The 17,095-nt window shown below is 36.4% G+C and overlaps 2 protein-coding genes and 1 pseudogene across 2 annotated transcripts; 1 reads left to right on the top strand and 2 right to left on the bottom strand.

The window, feature by feature from the left end:
- Window positions 1-5,423: 5,423 nt before the first annotated feature.
- Window positions 5,424-6,353, top strand: LOC130834116 (olfactory receptor 6C2-like; annotated as a pseudogene).
- A 5,959-nt stretch (window positions 6,354-12,312) lies between these two features.
- Window positions 12,313-13,184, bottom strand: LOC130833384 (39S ribosomal protein L48, mitochondrial). Its single transcript, XM_057702988.1, has one exon. The coding sequence runs from the start codon at window positions 13,098-13,100 to the stop codon at window positions 12,462-12,464; it is 639 nt and encodes a 212-aa protein (XP_057558971.1). The 5' UTR covers window positions 13,101-13,184; the 3' UTR covers window positions 12,313-12,461.
- Window positions 13,185-13,666: 482 nt separating this feature from the next.
- LOC130834115 (olfactory receptor 6C2-like) lies at window positions 13,667-14,635 on the bottom strand. Its single transcript, XM_057704187.1, has one exon. The coding sequence runs from the start codon at window positions 14,633-14,635 to the stop codon at window positions 13,667-13,669; it is 969 nt and encodes a 322-aa protein (XP_057560170.1).
- Window positions 14,636-17,095: the final 2,460 nt, after the last annotated feature.

Genomic DNA, 17,095 nt, shown 5'->3' with positions numbered 1-17,095 from the left:
TATGGTTCCATGAGAGAGGCGTTTATGAATATACTGACTTCAATTATATGTTCAGTTTATCTTGGGACTGTCAGAATTTCATATTCAACTGAAGCTATGATTGTCTTCTATAAGAGTAAGTATGTTTTGGGTTTTTTGGTAATTTCAGTTTCTTTCTTCATTCACTGTTCTATTTACTTCATCTGCGTAAAATATCAGATTTATGTTTAAAGATAAGAAGGCAATAATCAATGTGGATATCTCAAGAAAAGAAAAGAGTCATGTCGATGTTATTTGTTCTAGAAAAGTGAAATGTGAAGGGATTAGACTCATTGGATATATTTATTTATTTAAGCTTTTTATTGGCATGTAATTGCTTTACACTGTTGTGCCAGTTTTTGCTGTACAACAAGTGAATCAGCTGTATTTATACATATATCCCCATATCCCCTCCCTCCCGTGACTCCCTCCCACCCTCCCTATCCCACTCTTCTAAGTCATCACCCATCCTTGAGTTGTTCTCCCTGTGTTATGCAGCAGCTTCCCACTATTTTACATTTGGTAGTATATATATGTCAATGCTACTCTCTCACTTCGTCCCAGCTTCCCCTTTGCCCCCCATCCGTGTCCTCAAGTCCGTTCTCTGCATCTACATCTTTATTCTTGCCCTGTCACTGGGTTCATCAGTACCATCACTGGAAATATTTATTACATGCGTCAGTCGAGACATGAGCCTGTTCCTGTTTACTCTTTTCATCTTTGGTAGTAGATTAGTACTAATCATATAATCTTGAATAAATTAATGTGTTACTCACTGGAATATAGAAATTGGAGTGACAGTCAGAAGTAATGTGCTCTATAGTGTCACTCTCACTAATCAATACTTATTTATACCATGATATAACTATATTATCCTTTGTTAGAATACCAGATTATTTGCAGTGTTGTCATTAGTGATTGCTGAGCTAAGAAATGCAAATATTCACGGAACTACATTAAATAGGAAATATACCTAAATTAAAAAACTTCATAAACATTCATTAATATCTGGATATCACAGAAGATAACTGTGGATGTGATGAGTGACGATTAGAATGGGAGAGGAGTTTTAGAACCTGGATGCTGCTTTGAGTTAGGATGCCACAGTGAAATCCCAAGGGCTTAAGAATTTTCTAGATTTTGTTTCAGAAGTGTTACTTTCTATGGAAATCTATCTAAAGAGTGCCTGAATACCAGATAATTATTTCTCCTGAGCTTGGATTAGTGCTCCTTTCTTGTGATGGCACCTATAAACCGTAGGTATTTTACTATCTATCGAATATCAATGCTGTCAGTTGTGACTGTCTTGATGGCAAAAAAATGACCTAAATTAACAAAACACCAGGGAGACACACATTTAGTTTTTTGGTTGGCGTAATTAATAGCAGGTAAGTGAAAACCATTCATGTAACTAATGATTTTCTCTGTGGGAAATCCTTTTCTACCTCAACAGGGAGGAAAGTCAGAGACATGGGCTTTTTATTTACCAATGGCAATACCTTCCCATGTTATTAATGAAGAAATTAACTGTGGAACACCCAGTGCCTCATATGCAGAATTGCAATGTCCCTGAACTCTGGATTTACTTACTTGTTCACAGGACATTGCAGATCCTTGGAGACACCAAAATTTAACTGCTTCATGGAGAATGTAGGAAAGAAAATCCACTTGCCGCAGTGGCCATTGCTTAGTACCCAGATACATTAGCATAAGTTTTTACACTAATTCTGGGGTCTAATAAAAGCATATGAGCAGAAAGAGGAATATATGAAAGAGAAAGTATTAGATGTCGAGGCTTTAACTTGCTGTCTGCCAAAAACTCTGTGTGGATCACAGAATTAGTGCTCAAAGTAATTCCATGAACTAGATGTTATTAAAGAAACTGAGACTAAAATGGACAAGGTAGAATAAGCCCCCAGGCAGTCTGATTGTAGAAACTGTAAAAACACAGAAAGTATACTTTTTAGTAGACATTAGTCCACAGGAAACAATACAGAGATATGGGGTCATGATTCCATAACATTTAGGTAGTTTAACATTGGTACATTTTTCTGATTAACTATAATAGAAAGGAAAAAAAAGAAACTTCTTCCAAAATGCCATTTAAGATAGTTTACTATTTATTTATTAAAGTTATGTTGTACAAAAATACTGTAAATAGATAAAAGTGTTAAAAATATAACTTGTTCCTCGTCTATAAGGCAAATATGAAATTCACTCTTTCATTATTTCTGTGAACTTTTGAGGAACATTGACTATGCTCTTGGAAATAAGATGCTGTTGAGGACAAAATGTCCAAAATTTACCAACATGGCTGGAAATCTAGTCATAAAAATTACAACAGGATAATCATGGGCCAGAGTGGGAATAGTTAGAGGAAAGGCTAACCCCATCTTGAAGCATTAGACATGGATTCCTGTCAGAAATGATTCCCAAACAAAAAATCAGAAAAGAGAAAGGGGAGATTAAAGAGAGTGCAACTAGAGGGATCATTAAGGACAGAAGGACCATCAGACGAGAATTTCCATGGGGAATTTAAAGCATGGCATTTTGTGAAAACCTGGAAGTTGATAAGTCAGATGAAAAACGTGAAGCAGGAGACCTAAAGCAGCAGCCTGACTCTGTAGACTGAACGATTTACCACTAGGATGTATTATCTCTTGTTAGCAGCCAGAATCCTTATATTAGGAGGACAGGGCAAGATCTTAGGTAAAAGTGTATGATTTGCTACTGGAAATATTGGAAAGGTTCTCATATGCTTAAATTTTATGATGAGGGCAAAAGGAGCTAATTGATAGGATTAAAGTTAATGTGTGAGCTACAAAAACTCAATTTATAAACTCTTGGTAAGGGAAATAAGCATTTAAAAATTAAACTTAATTTCTGTTTCTTTCCTATGTGATCCCATAATTCCTAATAGTGAATTATCTCAGTATATCTGTGTTTCTGCCCTCTATCCAAATTCATGTTAATTCTATTGCACTTAAAGTTCCAGTGCAATGGGAGATAAGAGGGATGCCTGCATCCGTAGAGAGCCGGCATTTACTGAGACATCCATCATTTCTTCTGGTTCTCAATCACCTATTTGTATGCATTACTCTGTGACATCTCTTGTTCCCCCTCCTCCGTTTTTCTATTCTGGTTCAGTTTTTCTCTGTGTAAGTTTCAAGGCACTTTTATACTCCTGTGGCATACGATGAAAAATTGTGAGGTATCTGAGATTCTTCTTTGCTTTCATGTCACTGCGAGGCATGAACAAATCGTTCTTCTAATTCTATATCAATCTTGAGAACAGGAAAATGCTCTAAGGTTTTCCAAACCTTTTTGTCTATGTTTAAGAAGCAGATAATTATTTCCTATTGACATTCTACTTAGATATCTATAATGGACAGGAACCCAGAAATCTATTTCAATTTTCTTTCTTTCCTTCTTTCGATGTCATATCACTGGAGTTGGCACATCACCCCCAGCCTCATTTAGAGCCACTAAACTCTCTAAATTATTCTCTAACTCTCATTCTCTGCTGAAGAGATTTCATAATATCTCTGAGGATGAGAACATTTGCTCTGAATCATCAGTTTGCCCTCTGAATAAAATGTATATTGCTTGAAAATATTTCATTAATCTTATGGCTTCATGCACTTGAAATACAAAGCCCAAGATTGTGTTCTTTCCTCACAGCTCTTGCTTAAAGCTGAATTTAACTCTGTCTAAATGAGAGATGGTACACGTTCAAGGAAAGATCTAGGTTGGAAAGAAGGTCATTTATGAATACTTTTGTCCTGAAACAAAACATTGGGATATATTAATCATATCTGGGCTTTCTGAAAATAATTTTGATTGCATTGATTCTAAAAGACTTGATGAGGGCAACAAAAGATACATGTTGAGTATGTCAATATGCTTTTGCAATATTTCATTAATGAAATAAAGACATCCTAAGTAAGTTAGTGTTGTGAGTGAGAGAGGAAAAGGGATAAATGAATAAGATATTAAGGATACAGATATGACAAGAAAGGGTGATAAACTAAAATGATAGAGAAAAAAAATATAGAATACCACTCTAAGAAACTTAGGATTGACAGGGAAGGAGTCAAAATAGTCAGTTTTACATTTAAAATGTTGAAATATGCATATCTAGATTATCCTCAAGAAGAAATAATTAGATAACAAAATAAGAATATTCAATACAGAATATAATAATGATTGTTTACTCTGCTATAGATAAAGTTGTAGATATTTAACCTCAATTATCTAAATTAACCAGTATCATCCTAAGATGTACATACTTTTCTTTGCCTGAATTTTAGACATGATAAAAGCAGATAGAGAGTTCAAGCAAATTGCCCAAGAACACTCCGGTAGAAAATGGTAAATCTGAATTTGTACCCTCTAAGTCTGACCTAGATGTCCCCATGTAAGCTGAGTGTTGAAGTCAGAAAATTGTAAATGCATTTGCCTTATGTATATAAATGTGGGAATAATTGGTCTATTTGAAGTCATATTATTTATGAGAATATCCTAGAAAGAGAGAGAACAGAGTGAAAGAAAGCCTTGCCTGGAAGATTTTAGGTGCACTGACAATCATTGGGATGATAAGAGGAAAAGAAGTTATGAGAGAAAATGAGAAGAATAAACAAAAGGATAGGAAGATATTTAGGCTTGTGTGGGACCGTAGGAATTAAGCTTTAATTAAAGGAAGATGGAATTGTGCTTTATGAGTGAAGCAAGTAGGAGGCAGTGGTGACCTTGCCCAGAATAGTTTAAATGGTGCAACATCAGATGAGTTGAATAATCAGTGGGGAATAGGAAAGTGGAGGCAATTATCAAGCAGATGGAATTTAAAAGAAAGTGAAAAGTGGGATAATGTTTGAAAAATGGCTTAGCTTCGTCAAACCTGATGTGGCTAAATGCCATAGTCAGTTATAATAAAATAACGAGTGTATTTCAAGCTGAAATAAGGCTGACCAAAACCAAAAAATTCAAGGATGGAGCTCTTTGGTTCTATAAACATTCTTCTAACATTCCTTTGTTTCTCATTAGCAAAATTTGAAAGAAAGATATCGAAGTAAAATATTCACATGCAAGGAGTGAAAATATGCCACTGTCAAATGCGTTTAAAAAGCAATAAGGCAACGTCAGTTTAGAATTTTAATATTAAAAAACTGCTCTTATGGAGCAATGTATTTCACTTGGTGAATATTTTAAAACTATTCTTGCTCTTTTAATATGTTATTTAGTTTGAAACCTTGGTTTTCAAACATTATGAGCACAACATACAGTGAGAAACACATTTTGCTTGGCTTTTCTAACCAGAAATCCATCTGAAAGAATATTCTTTCCCCCTTCTGAGTTTCTTCTCTATGAGTTTTCCACACAGATTGGGAGGAAGTCAGGGGCCAGGAATGAGAAACCAAACAGCAATAACCACAGTCATTCTCCTGGGACTGACAGATGACCCACAGCTGCAGATTCTGATTTTTATATTTCTACTTCTCATCTACATGTTGAGTGTAACTGGAAACCTGACCATCATCATCCTCATTTTAGTAGATTCCCACCTTAAAACTGAGATGTACTTTTTTCTCCAAAATTTTTCCTTCTTAGAAATCTCCTTCACTTCTGCCTGCATTCCTAGATTCGTGTACAGTATATCAACAGGTGACAGGATCATTACCTATAATGCTTGTGTATGCCAACTATTTTTTACAGACCCCTTTGGAGTAACAAAATTTTTTCTCTTGGCCACCATGTCCTATGATCGCTATGTAGCCATTTGCAACCCCCTGCATTACATGACCATCATGAACCTCAGGGTCTGCAGAAGACTCATCTTCTGCTGTTGGATGACCACCTTGTCAATCATGTTCCCAGCGCTTAGCTTGGGACTGGGCCTGGAATTCTGTGACTCTAATGTTCTTGACCACTTTCTCTGTGATGCTAATCCTATCCTGAAGATCACATGCTCAGATACGTGGTTCGTAGAGAAGATGGTTATCATCTGTTCTCCATTTATCCTCAGGATGACTCTTATGTTTGTGGTTTGGTCCTATGTAGGCATTACCCAAACAATTCTAAGATTCCCCTTTGCCCAGCAAAGGAGAAAGGCATTTTCCACCTGTTCTTATTGTGGTTTCCATTACATACGGCGGTTGTATGTTTGTCTATATCAAATCTTCAGCAAAAGATGAAATAGCCATTAATAAGGTGTGACCATACTAACTAATTCCATCCCCCCTATGCTAAATCCATTTGTCTATACCCTGGGAAATAAACAAGTGAAACAAGCCTTTAATGACTTAGTCAGAAAAATTATGTTCCGCTCAAAGAATTAGGGCAATGTTGAAGGATGGTCCATAAACTTACTTTCTTGTTTTTACCCCTTTTTTTTCCTCCTCTTGATCGATATTCCTTCTTATATTTAGTATCCATCCTGATCAATTCACCCCTTACTTCTCCTTATAGATTATCTTTGTTTTTTTTTTTGAAAAAAGGCACATGAACACAAAATGTTTAAGAATCAAGAATTACCTATGTTTATGTACATAAGTAAATAGATGTATAGATATCTGCTTCAAGAATGGCAATGATAAAAACAACATTCAGAATTCATGATGATACAGTAGTCCATTTGGAAATTGAAAACCAGAGCTACAAATGGTAGAACCTAATCATAGTATCTTATAGGTAAAAGATTTCAGACACCATTATGTCCAAGCTTATACATAAAGCTAAAATTTCCTCTACAAAATTTACATGTCTATTTATCCAAGAATTTACAATTGAATTAATAATTAATATTTATTAAGAAGAAAGTAAATTTTAGTATATAAATATGAGGGTGAAATCTTTCTGTGAGTACAGAAGCATGCAAGCTATTACAACCGTAGAGGAAAGAGTAGGTTTCAATCTCCAAAAGAGATTTTAGAACTAAGGTGCTTTGTTCTTAAGACCTATATCAAGATTCTTTCTTGAAGAGTGTTTTGTTAGGAAAAAAATCCAAGCTCTTTTTCTCTTCTTTGTATTTATGTTGGTCTGTGAAATCTTGTACTGCCATTGATGACTTTCTAAATATTTTTTCAGCTGTCTTAAAAATCTACTCTATACCAAAACACCTTTTTGTGTTATTGTTTTTTTCTGTTTCCAACATAAAATTTATGACTGTCCCCTTAAATAATTTATTTCTTCTTTTTATAATTTCCTTAGTTGCCTTAAAGAATCTGAACTGGTCTGGAAGATTGTGTGAGCTTCACAGTGATTTCAGAATCAAATTAGAAAGATTCATTGCAACTTAGATATTCTTTGTGTCTAAATTGGCTTTGTTATTTATTAACTCCAAAGTGACAAAAATGTATTTTTTTCACATCTACTCTTATGCAATCAGCATCTATGTAGCTCCTATTTTTTTTCCTTATTAATTAATAGAAAGATATCTTTCTAGGATGCTATCACCTGGCCAAAAAAAAAAAAAAAAAAAGTTCTTGAACATAGTGTAAGAAAATGATAGACTTAGAGTAAAGATGTCTCCCTTTCTAGTGACCAGCTCTCACAGCCTTTTTTTCTCAAATTACCAATTTCCATACTCAACCTACATAATTAACCAGAAAAGTGGGGCAGCAACTAAGGTGTATTTAATAAACTCTGTGCCCTTACATTACAGAATTCTATGCTATAAAATTATTTTAAATGACTAATTAAAAAGGAAATAAACCAAATTATTGGTAAATCTGCCTTTGATTTCCATAGTAATTCACCTAATTTACATATTTTAAAGTCTCAAACTCTAAAGCACTTATCTCATGTACGGTATTGAAGTTCCTGTATTTTCTTCCAGAATGCAGAAAAAAGTGCTAGTCTAGAGTGCTAGTCTAGACTGCTAGATTAATGCATTATGAAGGTACTCACAGTCTAGAAAAGCTTTTTCAGTGACAAATTGAAAACAAAATATTACTCAAGGTGTGATTCAATTGCAGAAATAAGGTTGTGCACTCTGAGTCTGTTCATTTCCTACCTCTTTATTCTCATCCTCTCATGTTATTTAAACTTGAACAACACTTAAGAGCTTGGATAGTGAAAACTACAATATATTTGATTTGTATCTCCCCCAGATTAACTCCCTAATACTTTCCCATCTATGTTGAAATGATACAAATGATACTAGTGTAACACATTTTTTTTTTTTAACATTTGTTAAAATTGGTAATGGGATTGCAAAAAATTCAAGAATATCTCACATGAAGAGTTAGCACATCCTCCAAGCAAGGAGCTATGTCACTGCTAATTTTATATTTTAAAAAGGAATTTTTAAAATCATTTAACTGCTTATACATACAAGGGATCCTATTGGGAGGAGAATTTAACAACCCAAAATAAAACTTGTTCTTGTGATGAATGATCAGAAGACACTAATTATATACAGTAAAACGGACTTATATACCATATTTTAATGAAAGGTGAAGTGTCAGTAAACCAAAAAAAAAAAAAAAATACAAAACAAAACCCTGAGTTTATTTAATATCTGTAAGGGAAAGAACAAGACCAACCATTACATTAATTTTATTATTAAAAACTTGACTTTAGGGAGTTCCCTGTTGGTCTAGCGTTTAGGATTCGGCGCTTTCACTGTGGAGGCCCAGGTTCAATCCCTGGTTGGGGAAATAAGATCCCACAAGCCATGAAGCCAAAAAATAAAGTAAAATAAAAATTTAAAAATTAAAAAAAATAACATGACTTTAAATTCAGTGTAATGGTATAAAATTCCATCAAATTCACCACATTAGAATACATTTTATTCAGCAAATCCTTGAAGAAATTGTTGAAAAATTACTCATTTTATTGTATGCTGTGGCATCAGCCAGCCAGTAAATCTAGGGACAGATTGTCTCAATACACAAAGTCCAACACAAGGTGAGCAGTTTCTCAAGACTCAATTTATTAATAAATTAGTATTTATTTTGACTATTAAATAAAATATTAAATTAATAAATAGTCAACCATATTAATAAAACAGGGTGCAGTTTAATGCTTACTTGGGAGTTGTGCCTATGAATTATAAAACTTAGGAAACTTGCACTGCATGAAAGACTAAGGAAGTAAGACAGATATTAGTAATTTTAAGGTATGTCTACCAAATATATTATAACAAACATAAAAAGAATCTGTGATGGTTCATTTCATGTGTCATCTTGACTGGGCTAATGGCTGCCCATAGAGCTGGTAAAATATTATTTCTGAGTGTGTCTGTGAGGGTGTTTCTGGAAGAGATTAGCATTTGGATTGGTAGACTGGCTAAAGAAGATCCCCTTCAACAAGTCGGTTGGGCATCCTTCAATTTACTGAAGGCCTGAATAGAACAAAGAGGCAGAGGAAAGCTGAATTTGATCTTGGCTTCAGATGGGGTATCATCTTATTCTACCTTTGGCATTAGCACTCTTGGTTCTTGGGGCTTCGGTCTTGGAGCAGGATTTACAAGATTGGCCCCCAGGTTTTACAACCTTCAAACTTGAACTGGAACTTATACCATAAAATTCCCTGGTTCATTTTGCAGATGGCCAGTTGTTGGACTTCTCAGACTCCATAATCATGTTTCAATTCCTATAATAAATCTCATCCTATATCTATACCTATATCTATATCTATGTCATCTGTATTATATTTCCTACTTGTTATGGTCATATACAGTTTTTTGGATCTGATTAATACAAATTTTGTTACCAAGAATGATTCTAGAGAAACAGAAATTTAAGGATGAGTTTGGTGAATTGGTTCTGGGGTTTCTGGAATTAAACTGATTAGATTTAAAGATGCTAATAGCTCTATTTCCCATAATAAAGAGAGCCTTGATAGTCTACGGCATAAACTCTTCGTAGAGATATGTAATACATCTACATTGGCTACTCCTAATAAACCACTTATAAGAAAGAAGAAGATAAGTGACTCTGTGTTTGATAATTTGAACATTTTTTGAAAACTAAGTGATATAATGACTTTGGGTGGTTGTTCCTAAAGTCATTGGAAAAGTAGTGAAGGAAAGGATGAGTTAGGGGATTCAAATTCCCAGCTCAAGTACTGCATGTATGGCCTAAGAGGTTTTATTTTGCTCTGAAGGAGATCCTTGCCTCCTAAATTGCTGAAAATTAACTGCAGAATCTCAGCCAGCAGAAGTAGCCTCCCCACCCCCAGTGTCAGTGGCATCTCCAGCCCCAGTGGTAGTGGCCTCTCTACTCACAATGGTATTAACCTTTCCACTTCCATCTGAGGTCATAAAACAAGTTTCAATAAATTTAGGTCACAACATACAAAGTATCTTCTCTGACTGTGATGGAATGAAGCTAGAAATTCATAACGGAAGGGAAACGAAAAATCCACAAATAAGTGAATATTTTAAACAATAGAAAATAGACAACCAATGGGTCACAGAAAAAATCACAAGGGAAATTAGAGAATACTTAGAGATGAATATAAACCAAAACATAACTACCAAAACTACTAGGAGGCAAAAAAGGCAGTGCTCCAAGGAAAATTTAGGTCTGTAAATACATACATTGATAAAGAAGAAAGATCTTAAATCAAGAGCCTAACCTTACAACTTGAGGAACTAGAAAAAGGAAACTAAATCTAAAGCAAGCAGAAGGAAGATAATAGAGAGCATAGGAAAACAATAAAGATTGGAACAGAGAGAAATGAAATAGAGAATAAAAAAGGTAGAGAAATGAATAAAAACAAAAGTTCAATCTTTAAGAATATCAACAAGACTGATAACATTTAGCTAGATTGACAAAGAAAAAAATGCAAATAACTATAATCACAAATGACAGTGGGGGGAATTGCTACTGTCCTTTTTTATAACCCTATGTTTTTAAATAAAAAGGGCTATAAGAGAATACTGTGAATAACAAATTAGATACCTTTGAGGAAATGGAGAAATTCCTTGAAAGATGTATATTACATAGACTGTCTCAGAAGAAAAAAAACAGACCTATAGCAAGTAAAGAAATTAAACCAACGACTAAAAATCTCAGTTTCGTGTAGACCTCAGCCTATCAGCGATGATGCTGTTGACTAGAGATGCCTGGGGGACTCATCTGGGCCCGAACTGCTTGTGGTGAGTCCCATGGACATTTCCCCACCAGCCAGTGCTATGGCCAGACCAGCCCTTGTGGCTCTTCTTATGACTTCAAGATGCATCTCAGCAACAATCATTAAGAAACTTTCAAAAAGTATATGAGGCAAATATCTGTGGGATATATGGATACATAATATAATATGGTATAATATTATTTAGTATATAATCTATGCTATTTGTGGTGTATATATTATATATAATATTTGTGGGGATTATTCCTTAATGTTTATAGGATATTCTGCTGCGTGATGAAAAAGTTTTGAAAATACTGGTGATGGTTGCATAATATTATGATTGTAAATAATGCAATTAACCGCACATTTAAAAAAGGTTAACTGGCAAATTTTATGATATACATATATATATATTTATATATGCCACAATAAAAAATTGTGTAAAAAAGTCATGGGAGGCTGGCAGAATAATTTAACTTAAAGAATTTTTTTTTTTTTAAATAAATGAGCGGGGCTCTTTTCCAATAAACCTTTATTTACAAAAACAGGCAATGGGGTTTTAGAACTGTATAGAGGTTGCACAATGCTGCAAATCTATTAAATACCACTGAATTATTGACTTTAAAATGGTTAGTTTTGTGACATGTGAATTTCACCTCAATAAATTATTTTTAAAAAAGCAAATAAAGGCAGTTGATGGAATTTGGCTCAGAAGTAGTAGTTTTCTGACACGTGCCCAAGATCAGCCTTTAATTCTTCGCTTAAACTCATTCTAGGCAACCCTAATTTGCAGTTATGTAACATCTATCTGCATACTTATGACAGGTCACTTACTACCCCACAAGGTAATTTTTTTTCACTTATGGACAGACCCTGATCCTATCTGAAGGGTTTTTTCATATACAAAATCTCCCTCCCTATGCCTCCTATCCACAGAGAGTTTACTTATGTTATGATTGTCTGCTTCACTAAAGGGACTCCATGCCAGGTTGATTTAAAGGATGAGTTCACTCTAATTGGAGAAATACTGAAAGGGAACATTGCTTGTGTGCTAAAGCGCCAGGCAAAAAGAAATGGAATCCCTTAGTTAAAGATACTCCACAGGATGGACTGACTTCTCACATACACACACATCCATCACCAGCAGATTTTTATTAGATGAAGGATACCTAGGGCTGGTTCAAAGGAAAGTGGTGACCATTGGCAAGCACTCCTCCACAGAGGAGAGGAGGCACTCCTGGCTGTGGAGATGGGTACTAATGATATTGAGGCTCAGGGTCTCTTGCTTAACTTTGGCCACCCAGGAAGCTCTTCCCCTTGCCACTCAATATCACCAGTGCTGGCATGAAAGGGTCTGCAATGAGCTAGTTCAACTTGGCTAACAGTTCTTCCAGTTCTGGCCGACCTTTGAACCTTCCCTTGAAATCTTCTTCAGTGTGCTCCCTCACTGACAAGTTGACTCCTTCAGGAAGATTGCTTTGGATTATTTCCAAGAAAATCTGTGCAAATGTAGCACTCAAACCACTGATCTGAACCACTCGCTCATGGGTGGTAAGAACTGAGTCCAGGAACATTTTGCTGCCTTGGTCCTGCAGCTGCAACACCTCCATGGTTTTGGTAGGCATCGCATAACTTTCCTCGACTTTAATGGAGAGATGGTTACAGAGGTTGTGAACATATTGGGCATAACTCTCTGCCAGGACCATGTCATATGCAGTTAGGTGAATGTTTAAAACTCCATATTCATAATCTGTCCCCAAATTAATGGGTGTGATTTCCACTTTTCCCCTCTTCTTCTTGGGCTCTTGTGCTTTAACTAGGCGCTTGTATCTTCCAATGCCATGTGTGGGCTGTGACCTGTAGTGCCGACTGGTGCTCAGCAGAATGCCACCTGCAGAACAGATGGGATTCTCTCCTGAAGTTCTGAACCTCAAGAGGGAAAAGGCTTGCTTAAAAGTGGTGTCATTCCGCAAACACAGCACCTTTCCAAGAACTCGGTTCATCCTTTGCTGTTTTGAGGCCTGTAATTGTGCCAGCTGAAGATCGTTCCAAGCACCCGCGAACCCTGGGCGCCACGCCCCCCCTTCGCTCTACTTTTTAACTTAAAGAATTTGGATTGCTCATATGAGTGAGTTAGTGGCATTAATTGCAACGTAGGAATAACAGTAGTTCCATGTTTATGGAATTGTCCTTTGGAGATATTAGGTACAGAGGTTGCCAATAAAGGCTGTGTGAATCTGGTGGAACAGGCTTAAGAGTGAAATCTATTGAATTGAAATTCAACAATCAAGATGACCGGAGCCAGGTTAGAGTTTAGGTAAGGCTCTTTTCCCAGAAATCTAATTTCATGTTCTCTTGATATGAGATGTGATCTTGGACAAAGTTTATTGTCAACAAGAGTTGAAATGACTCAACTTGTTTATTTCAATGAGCCTTAAAAAGATGATTTTGGGTTTGAAATTCAATAATAACAGCGGTGTAAGCATGTTAATACGAATAAACAATACACCAGGGTACAAGAGTTAAAAAATGAAGATGGTGACCTTTAGGTCTATTGCTCTTTTTAAATTTATATTTTATGGTGAGTGTCAACGTGCCTTTTCTTCTTTGATATCAATGGAATTCTTTTGATTAAGTCTGTAAAAGCTTGCTTCACTTGCTTGTTCCTCAGGGTATAAATAAATGGGTTTAACATGGGGGCAACTGACGTAGTAAGCACTGACACACACTTATTAATTGTCACTTCATCCTTTGCTGAAGGTTTGACGTAGACAAAGATACAACTGCCATAGCTGATCGAAACCACAATCATGTGAGAAGAGCAGGTAGAAAAGGCCTTCATCTTTTGCTGGGCCGAAGGGAACTTTATGATGGTCTTGATGATGTACGTATAGGACATAACTACACACAGAAATGTCCCGACCTCGGTCAGCACAGCAAGGGCAACCACCATCTGTTCTATGAACCATGTGTCTGAACAAGAGATCTTCAGCACAGGAGAAGCATCACAGAAAAAATGGTCAATGATACTATAGTCGCAGAATTCCAGGTTTAAGCCCAGGCAAAGTGGTGGAAATATGACCAGCCAACCTGCTATCCAACAGCAGAGAACAAGCCATCCACACACTCTGCTGCTCATGATGGTTGCATAATGTAAGGGTTTGCAGATGGCCACGTAGCGGTCATAGGACATGATGGCCAGGAGAAAAAATTCTGTTGTTCCAAAAAGGAAGACAAAAAATAGTTGACTAACACAAGCATTGTAGGAAATAGTCTTGTCCCCAGTGGATAAGCTGTATAAGAATCTGGGAATGCAGACCGTGGTGAATAAGGTTTCTAAAAAGGAGAAGTTTTTGAGGAAAAAGTACATGGCAGTCTTAAGGCGAAAATCTACTAAAGTGAGTATAATGATGGTCAGGTTCCCAGCTACACTCAATGTGTAGGAGACAAACAGAAATACAAAAATCAGAACCTGCATTTGAGGATCATCTGTCAGTCCCAGGAGTATGAATGTAGGTAATGATGTACGGTTTCTCATCAGTGACTTGTACTTCTCAAATTCCTCACAAACTCAAGTGACACTGAATGGAGAAAACTTGTATGAAATTGAGGCCATGGCTACTGGGTAAATAATCCAATCAATAAAATGGTCACTTCCGTCTTTGACTTGATAATGACCTGTCAAACCTCTGGAATTCTCAGCTCTTTTGATGTGCATTGTAGGTCTCCTCAAGATCATGTGATTCTGAAATAAGTTTGTACTACCGTCCATGTTTTTATATCCCCTTGCCTGCTCTCACATCTCTATTTTTCAATTAATCTAAACTCTGTCCTTTATTCTCTGATTTTTTTTAGCTATAGAAGTAGAAAGGATCATCTGTGTGATACGATCATGTGGATATTATAATGTCCTTTTGCTCCGGATAATTCTTCACTACCACAGGTTTGAAGGAACTCACAAGCTGCTTGAAGTGTGGGTTCCTGTTAAATGCAAATAAATGGCTGAGTTTGACATTTTATAGAGAGCCTACAGGTCATGTGTGCAGTTGAATGTTTGCTTTTACTGCAATGACCAAAGAAGCTATTTCATTTTATTTTCCTTTTGGGATCAGAATTGCCATCCAAATAACAGCCATTGCTTTCTAGATTTTCTATTTATCTTGAAGTTTCTACATCAATACCTGACTTTCCCTCCATTTTCACTCTGATAGAACACAGTGTTTGATAAGTACTACATAAACAAGTTACCTGCTGCAGTCCTGGGTTAAAAAGATTACAAGCAAAACAAAGACAAAAGAAAAAAACAAACAAAACCCTAAAGAATTTAATCTCATTTGTTTATACTTCTAAGGTCACCAAGGACAAGGGGAGACAGGCTGAGACACAGCTTGGAGGAGACCAAGAACACATGACAATTCCTTGTCAAATAGTAACCTGAATTGGATCCTGCAAAAGGAAAATGACATTAGTGGGAAAACTGGGAAAATCCGAATAAAATTTGTGTGTAATTTAATTAATTTATTTTGATCGTATTTAATTTTTTTCCCGAATAATCCTGCACTCTTCTGAGACCCTGCAAGCCAGATGCTCAAACGCTCGCCTCCCAGAGCCTCTGGGGACTCACAAACCTACCTCAGCAAGGGCATGGGGCACAGTGCGCATGCTCAGTCCGCGGACTCCAGGATCCCCAGACAAGAGCCAGAGTGCGGCCCCGCCGCCGCCCAGCCGGCAGGGGGCGCCAGAGAGCCCTCGGGACCTGCTGAGGCGGCCGCGGTGGCTTCCTTGCCGCCTGCTCTGGCCTGGCCTTGACCCAGACCCGTCCTTGAATCTGTATTTTAGGTGTTAGTGTTTGTATACAGTGTTAATTCCTTAGTGTTAATAATCCCGCTGTGATTATGCAGGGTGCTGTAATTAGGGAGGGCCGGGGGAAGAAGATGTGGGAACTGTCTGCACTATTTTTTCAACTCTTCTCTGAGTACAAAGTTATTTCATAATTAAAAATTTACCCGATAGAAATGACAAAGAAAGAAAACCAAAAGAGCGAACAGCGATTGCTGAGCACTTTCCATCTGCCAGACACTATGTTGGGGCACGTCTTCCCATGGATTATTTGTCTGGTATAATGTATCCTCTTCTCCAGTCGTTTGTGCTTCTTCAGCCGAATCTTTGTGGAGATGTCCATTTTATTCTATCTATAAGTATGTAGGATATCATTTGAAATTAACGTATACAGTTAAAATTATGGATTAATATTAATCAGCATTACCTGAATTGCATGGATTCTGTCTATACCTAAAAGCTGAAAATTATAGCAACAACGTGCTTGGAGATTTTGATCCACTGATAGGACCCTCAGGTGATGAGAATGTGCAGACTTAGAAAGCAGTGTTACCTGTGAAACAGCTCTTCAGAGTGTCTCCACCAAAGGGGGGCACTGACTTTCCAGAAACCAAAGCGACATCACTACAGGTTTGAGGGGAGGCTGTTTCCTGGTACAACTCCGTTGGTTACCATCTTCCCACCTCTGTCCTTCCCTTCACTAGACTGATACTAATAGTGATAGGTTTTTCAAGTTTTGGCTTAGTGTCACTTCCTGAGAAAAACTTTCTTGAAATTTCATGGTGTAAGTTATCTTCTCTTTTTTGACCCTCTAGACCACTATGCTTATATCTCTGTTACCACTAAATATGTGAATATAATTTTATTGAAATTGAGCTACGTATGGTTCATTGAGATTCTACAGCAGCTAGCCCTATTCAAAGTTTATCAAGAGCTCAATAAATATGTTTCTTGTAAAATTCATAAATTTTATATGTACTCTTCTGACTTGGAACAAGTAATCTGTTTATCGTTGAGTGAAATTTCCATTCTCTTTTACGGTACATTCTTTAATAGAAGTATATAACCCCACATGGGGGTCCCCAATGTTTTTCTACAAAGGGTCAATTAGATTCTTCTGTGTTTTAGCTGAAGTAAAAGTGATATAAAAAATGCACAC

The sequence above is a fragment of the Hippopotamus amphibius genome, chromosome 12 (assembly GCF_030028045.1).
Source record: "Hippopotamus amphibius kiboko isolate mHipAmp2 chromosome 12, mHipAmp2.hap2, whole genome shotgun sequence".
Lineage (NCBI taxonomy): Eukaryota > Metazoa > Chordata > Mammalia > Artiodactyla > Hippopotamidae > Hippopotamus > Hippopotamus amphibius.
The sequence above is the reverse complement of the archived record's forward strand: the minus strand, read 5'-3'. Positions and strand labels throughout refer to the sequence as shown.